The 7,904-nt window shown below is 36.3% G+C and overlaps 1 protein-coding gene across 1 annotated transcript; it reads right to left on the bottom strand.

Moving 5' to 3' along the window:
* Nucleotides 1-4,062: 4,062 nt before the first annotated feature.
* LOC111139645 (olfactory receptor 15-like) lies at nt 4,063-5,119 on the bottom strand. The gene is given in 2 exon segments (XM_022491971.1): nt 4,063-4,273; nt 4,275-5,119. Coding segments are annotated over 2 exon segments (1,056 nt in total).
* Nucleotides 5,120-7,904: the final 2,785 nt, after the last annotated feature.

Below are 7,904 nucleotides of genomic sequence, written 5' to 3'. Positions count from 1 at the left end.
GTAGAGTGACCTTCCTTAGGAAAGCAGCTGTTTCAATGTTGACACTTTACTAAGGGCAAAAGGCAATCTTAGCTTAACATTATCCCAACACCCTAGGATCCTGTAAGTCTACATTAACATATAAAAATTCTTTTGGAGACTTCCTTTATTTCTACCCCCAACCAGATATATGTTAGTAATCAGTCTCCAAGCTTATGGCCCACAGATATATATCTGATATATATACCTCACAAGGTTTTATCAGACAGTAATAAATGACCTATTTCTGAAAAACAGGCTCTCAAGGTCTTGGAAAACTTCTTTCAAAATTCCTTAGAGATTTACACTATCTCTAACCCTCTCCCCACTTAAAAGTATATAATCAGTCCCCTATCACAACCCCAGTGTGGCTCTTTATGCCAATGGGTCCTGTCCCATGCTTTAATAAAACCACCGTTTTGCACCAAAGACATCTCAAGACTTCTTTCTTGGCCATTTGCTCCAAAACTCAACATTTTCATATTATTTAACACACCATCAAATTACAGAATTAGAGTTTTCAAAACCTGACTATATATTTACCTTTACCAGAGTGTTTTATATTTGGTATACTTTAAAAATAATTCATACTAATATATTTACATTTCAGGATGAAGAATTCCTTTCAGTACTTCTTATAAGACAAGCTTAGTGATAATGAAGCCCTTTTATTTTTTGAGAATTTATGAATTTTGTGAATTGATTTGTCCAAATCTCTCCTCACATTTCAGAAGTTTACATGAATTGTTTCTTTAAATACGCTTTTAAGATAAACTTTCTATTACCTTATCCCACTTGTCTACTTATAGTTTGAGGATTGTTTCTTTTAATGTTGCTTCATGTATCATATATGCTTTATTTACTTTTTATTTTTTTAAAAAAATTCCCCTCTGAACAAATAATCTTCAAGCTTATGTATTTTAATCAATACATTATTTATTCTGTTTTATCTATTCTGCCTTTGAATTTCTCTGTTGCATTTTTATTTCATTTGTTGTATTCTTCAGATTCAGAATTTCTGTTTGTTGCTTTTTATTTAAACTCAGTTAGCTAAGGTATAATACGTTATTAATTTTTGATATAATGTTCACTGATTCCTTAGTTGGATACAACACAATGTGCTCATTCTATCATGTGCCCTCTTTAATTACCATCACACAGTTATGCCATCCCCTTGTCCACCTCCCTTTCCAAAACCCTCAGTCTGTTCCTGGAATCAGGAGTCTCAGATGGTTTCTTTCCCTTTCTAATTTATTCCCATTCAGGTTTCCCTCTGTTCCTCTATTGTCTTCTGTACTATTCATTTATTGTCTTCTTTACATATTCTGTATATGTTCCACATATAGTGAAACCATATGCTAATTGTGTTGCTCTGATTGAGATATTTCACATAGCATAATCTTCTTCAGTTTCATCCATGTCAGTGCAAAATGGTGGGTATTTATCCTTTCTGATGGCTAAGTAATATTACACTGAATATATGAACCACATCTTTTTTTATCTATTTGTCTGTTGAAGAACATCTTTGTTCCTTCCATGGTTTGGCTATTGTAGACACTGCTGATGTGAACATTGGGGTGCATATGCACCTTCTTTTCCATACATCTGTATCTTGGGAGTAAATACCTAGTAGTTCAATTGCTCAGTTATAGGGTAGCTCTATTTTTAACATCTTGAGGAACCTCCATACAGTTTTCCAGAGTGGCTGCACCAGCTTGCATTCACACCAATAGTGGAAGAGGGTTACCCTTTCTCCAAATCCTTACCAACATTTGTTGTTTCTTGTCTGGTTAATTTTAGCCATTCTAACGGATGTAAGGTTGTATCTCATTGTTGTTTTGATTTGCATTTCCCTGATATCTAGTGATGTTGAACATCTTTTTATGCACCTGTTAGCCATTTGTATGTCTTCTTTGGAGAAGTGTCTATTCATGTCTTCTGCCCATTTTTTGACTGGAATATTTGTTTTTTGGGTGTTGAGTTTGAGAAATTCTTTATAGATCATGCATATCAGCCCCTTGACTGATACATCATTTGTAAATATCTTCTCTCATTCTGAAGGTTGCCTTTTAGTTTTGTTGACTGTTTCCCTTGCTGTGAGAAGCTTTTTATCTTAATGAAGTCCCTAGAGCTCCTTCTAGCTTTTGTTTCCATTACCTTTAGGGGCATGTCTTGAAAGAAGTCACTGGGGCCAGTGTCAAGGAGGTCACTGCCTAGGGTCTCCACTAGGATTTTGATAGATTCCTGAATCACATTAAGGTCTTTGATCCATTTTGAGTTTATCTTTGTATATGGTGTAAGAAAGTGGTCCAGCTTCATTCTTCTGCATGTGGCTGTCCAATTTTCCCAGAACCACTTATTGAAGAGACTGTCTTTTTTTTCAATGGGTATTTTTTCCTGATTTGTTGAAGATTAGTTGATGATGGAGTTGAGGGTCCATTTCTGGGCATTCTATTCTGTTCCATTGATCTATGTTTCTGTTTTTGTGCCAATACCATGCTGTCTTGGTGATCACAGCTTTGTAATATAACTTGAAGTCAGGCATTGTGATGCAACCATCTTTGGTTTTCTTTTTCAATATTCCCCTGGCAAGACAGGAAACAACAAATTTTGGCATGGATTTGGAGAAAGGGGAAGCCTCTTCCACTCTTGGTGGGAATGCAGTTTGGTGCAGCCACTCTGGAAAATAGTATGGAGGTCCCACAAAGTGTTAAAAATAGGGCTCCCCTATGACCCAGCAATTGCACCACTGGGTATTTACCCTAAAGACACAGATGTAGTGATCTGAAGGATCACATGTACCCCAATGTTTATAGCAACAATGTCCACAATAGCCAAACTCTGGAAAGAGTCTATAGACAGATGAATGGATAAAGAAGATATGGCATATATATATATACATGCAATATTATGCAGCCATCAAAACACAAAATCTTGGCATTTGCAACAATGTGGATGGAACTAGAGGCTATTATGTTGAGTGAAATAAGTCAATCAGAGAAGAGAATTATCATAGCATCTCACAGATATGAGGAATTTGAGAAACAAGACAGAGGATCATAGGGGAAGGGAGGGGAAAATGAAACAAGATGAAACCAGAGAGGGAGACAAACCATAAGAGACTCTTAGTCTCAGGAAAAAAACCGAGGTTTGCTGGAGGGGGGGGAGGGGGGAGGGATGGGGTGACCAGGTGATGGACTTTGGGGAGAGTATGTGCTATGGTGAGTGTTGTGAATTGTGTAAGACTGAAGAATCACAGACCCGTAACCATGAATGAAATAATACATTATATGTTAATAAAAAATAGAGCTACCCTATTTAATATAATATTACTCAGCCATCAGAAAGGATGAATACCAGCCATTTGCATCAACATGGATGGAACTGGAGGGGATTATACTAAGTGAAATAAGTCAAACTGAGAAAGACAATTATCATATTGCTTCACTCACATGTGGAACCGAAAGAATAGTGCAGAGGACCACAGGGGAAGGGAGGGAAAAATGAATGGGAAGAAATAAGAGAGGGAGACAAACCATGAAAGACTCTGCACTCCTGGAAACAGAGTTACAGAAGGGAGGGGGTTTGGGGGTTGCATAACAGGGTGATGGGTATTAAGGAGGAAGTGTGTTGTGATGGGTACTGGGTGTTGTATGCAACTAGTGAACTGTTGAACACTACATCAAAAACTAATGATGTATTATATGTTGACTAATTGAACATAACAAATAAGAACAAAGGAGAAAATAAAAACAAAAACAAGGACAAAAGAAATCACAAATATTCTTCAAAAGTTAACTCTGAAAATAACATTTCCCCCTGACAAACATTCTGGATACTTACTATGTGTCAAAAACTGTCATTATGTCTGTACAGAGTTTTTAAAACAATATGTTATGTAAAACCATAGGAATAAAGAGTAAGTTACAAATTACTGCCTTTAAACTAAAACTACTGTTTTGTAAAATAATTCAGTGACTCTCTAATGGAGAGTATAAGAACATCATGATTTCAACACCTTTTTTTGATTCAAAAGGACATTTTTCATTTGTGCATCATTTTCTTTAGCAGTCTTTGCAGAGCATCTTTTACTTCTTTGTTCCTTAGAGTATAGATGAGAGGATTCAACAGTGGTGTGACCAAAGTGTAGAAGAAAGTGAAGATCTTGCCATAATTTGAAGCAAAGTGGTTCTTAGGATCTGCATAAACCATGGCCACTGTCCCATAAAACATGAAGACCACAATAAGGTGGGAAGGTGGCAATGGCTTTTTTCCTTCCCTCTTCTTCCCTCTTCTTCTGGAGTTTCCCCAAGGCTCGAGCTATATAGCCATAGGAAGTCAGGATCAATACCACTGGCACGATGGTGAAAAGGTCAGCAGAGGTGGTCATTTGCCACTCAGTGGCTGAGGTATCTCCACATGCTAGGCATATGAAGGCAGGAACTTCGCACGGAAAATCATCCGGGTGGTGGTGGGTGCAAAAAGGAAGCTGGAATGTGATGGGAGATTGGGTTGCAGATTCCATCAGTCCAGACAGCCAGGCTATTAGCACCAGTTTCCAACAGAACTGATGATTCATGATGATGGTATAGTGCAGAGGCTGGCAAATAGCAACATAGCGGTCAAAGGCCATCATCACCAACATAACACCTTCTGTTGCACCAAGGCAGAGGAACACAGATACTTGAATGACACAGCCTGTGTAGGTGATGCTCTTGTCTGGCCTCCACAAGTTAGACAACATCTGAGGCACAGCAGTTGTAGTGAAGCAGAGATCCAAGAAGGAAAGATTGCTAAGAAAGAAGTACATGGGAGTGTAGAGATGAACGTCCACACAAGAGAGCAAGATAATTGTTGAGTTGGAGAGGATGATCATGGCGTACAAAATGATCACTATCCAGAAGAGAATAATTTCTAGATGGGGCCATTTAGTGAAGCCAAGAAGAATAAAGCCTACTTGGAAACTGTTGTTTCTCATTGCTAGTGCTTTTGACATTGGTGCTTGGACATAATTATAAGTAAGATTTTGTGAATGAATTGCACAGAAAGGCTATACTACAGCCATTATTAGTTTTCCAGGGGGTCTTAGGACATGGAACATTTGGATGTTTTTCCTTATATCCGAGCAGTTGTATACAATCTCTCTTCCATAAGTTTGTGTTTTTTATACAAAAATGGTATTAATAAGATCCTGATGAGGAAAACAAAAATGAGATAAATGTAGCTAAAATTAAATCTCCTTACAAGTTAGAGCCCACTGATGAATACCTGAGGCACACAGAGTATGACACTCTTCAAGGAACTCATGGCTGCCTTAATGTTGATGTTTCATTAGAGATTAAAAGCAAACTTATCTTAACAATAACCAGATCTCCAAGATCCTGTAGACTCTAACTTCAGCATACAGAAACTTATGCTCTACCCCCACTCTCTCCACAAATTTAAAAATATATGATTAGTCACTCCTCACAGTCATAAGTGCAGCTCTTTCTGCCCACAGGTTCTGTCAATTTTTGCACCATAAAACATCTCAAGAATTCTTTCTTGATGATCACACTTGATGGCCCCAAATCAATATTCCCCTGGGGATTTCTCTCTGGAATTTAATAGCAGCATTCCCAATGAATATCTTTATGCAATTAACATTCTCTTTTAGCTACATATGTAGTGTCTTTTGCATAGTTTTAATTTACATTGTTTGGTGATGTTATTAAGATCATGAAAAATGGAGATTATCCCAGGAACAAAGCCCATGTGCTCTAAATATAGACCCTAAACAGTGAGACTGAGCATAAATAAACTTTTGAGTGTCTGAAGAAAAACCCTGGGCTAGAAAACATACCAGTTTTTAAATGAAACAAAGGTCATTTAACCTTAACTAGGTTAACTTTAATTACTTTAAGTAAATAAGTTTAAATTTCTGAGACACTATTCTTACCTTAGAAATGGTTATATTATTATTATTATTATATCTCTATTTATCTAAATAAATAAATTGATATCTCTATTTATTATCTCTAATTCTTATCTCAGATAATTTGGATCCAGATTAATGGAGATAATGTTAAAATAGTACCTGTACCTTTGAACTAAAAACACTTAACCTTATAAACTAGGAAAACAGAAAGCAGTATGATTTTTTCTAAAGATTTTATTTATTTATTTGACAGAAGGAGAGAGAGCAAAGGAAGCATAAATAGGGTGAGTGGCACAGGGAGAGGGAGAGGAGAAGCAGGCTCCTCACCAAGCAGGGATCCTGATGTGGGGTTCAATCCAGGACCTTGGGATCATGACCTGAGCTGAAGGCAGAAACTTAGCTGACTGAGCCACCCAGGTACCCAGAAAGTATTATAATTTCTATATAATTATCACCCCATAAGCATCCCTTATTGGTTTTCTTCAATAATTGGTAGGGAATAATAAATAAATTTCCAAAAATCAAAACTAAAAGATATAAATAATTAAAAGTGACAAATTTACTAACTATGATTATTTTAAAGTTCTGCTTCATGGGTAGGAAAGATGGTCCATTGACATTAAAGAATACTAACATGCAAAACAGGACTTAAGGAAATTTTTTTGAGTATTAATTTTATGTCTTTAAGAAACTGAAGAGTAGTTCAGAAGAAATCTCAAGAATGTAAGACAGATAAGATACAAAAAATGTTTGGTGAAAGAAACTGAATTTTTATACTGTAAAAATTTAAATTTGTAAATCAGCAAACAATGCAAAAATTGAAACACTGGAAGACAGATTCTATTTTTTTTCCTTTTTATTTTTGGTGACAGATTCTATTAAATAGCAATTTCTTTTTTTTTTAAATATTTTATTTATTTATTTGCCAGAGAGAGATCACAAGTAGGCAGAGAGGCAGACAGAGAGAGAGAGAGGAGAAAGCAGGCTCCCTGCCAAGCAGAGAGCCTGACGCAGGACTCGATCCCAGGACCCCGAGATCATGACCTGAGCCGAAGGCAGAGGCCTATTAACCCACTGAGCCACCCAGGCGCCCCTTAAATAGCAATTTCACAGGTATTACTGAATTCTTGTCATGGTCCACACACTGAATGATAATGAGGGAATATACTGTGAACAAAGAGATGAAATCCTTGCTCTTATCAAACTTACAGTTCAATGAATGTGAGACATGAAGTAAAGAAATGAGCAAATTATAAGGATTCATCTATTTCTGATCATAACCACCATAAACAAGGGGGAAATTAGGGTATTATAAGTGAGGATACCAACGGAAGATTCAAGAATCAAAGGAAGATCATTTCTCTCTAGGGGATAAGGAGAGCAAATAGCCTGGTACTGAAGAATTGTGCTAGTTCCAAGAACTCCAGCATGCATGGGGAAAGGCTAGACCCTGTATGCTGCAAGTAGTTAGGTTTGGCAGTTAAACTCAATTTCTGTATTCTAAGTTCCCATGACCATACCCTAAACTTATTTCATTTTTTTCTCTGCAAAGTTCTCTGAATTAAATACAAAATGCATATTTTGTTCCATAAGACTGCATCACATCTTTTCTCTGTTTCCACAGTTTTATCAATTTATCATCACCTAAGATGCAAACTGCATTACACTGTGGCATTTGGACAGAATGTTCATGTAGTTCAGTTGGTTTGGAAATGATCATGGGTTTGGTTTTTCCTCTTGCAAAGAAAACAAATTCAGATTGATGGTATTACATATTGTTTTCTGATAAACTTACTTTGACTTATGTTTATAAAAAATACTTTGTTCACTCTTTAAATTGATTTTTTAAACAGTATAATATCACTTAAAATATTTATGAAAGAGAAAAGAAACTAAGGCAACTCTCATCTTCCCATCAATATTTACTACACATATTTTGTTTCTTGTTTTCTATACATATTGATTAATA

The sequence above is a fragment of the Enhydra lutris genome, unplaced genomic scaffold (genome assembly GCF_002288905.1).
Source record: "Enhydra lutris kenyoni isolate GAN:26980312 unplaced genomic scaffold, ASM228890v2 scaffoldscaffold112, whole genome shotgun sequence".
Classification (NCBI taxonomy): Eukaryota; Metazoa; Chordata; class Mammalia; order Carnivora; family Mustelidae; genus Enhydra; species Enhydra lutris.
This window is presented reverse-complemented; position numbering and strand designations above follow the sequence as displayed.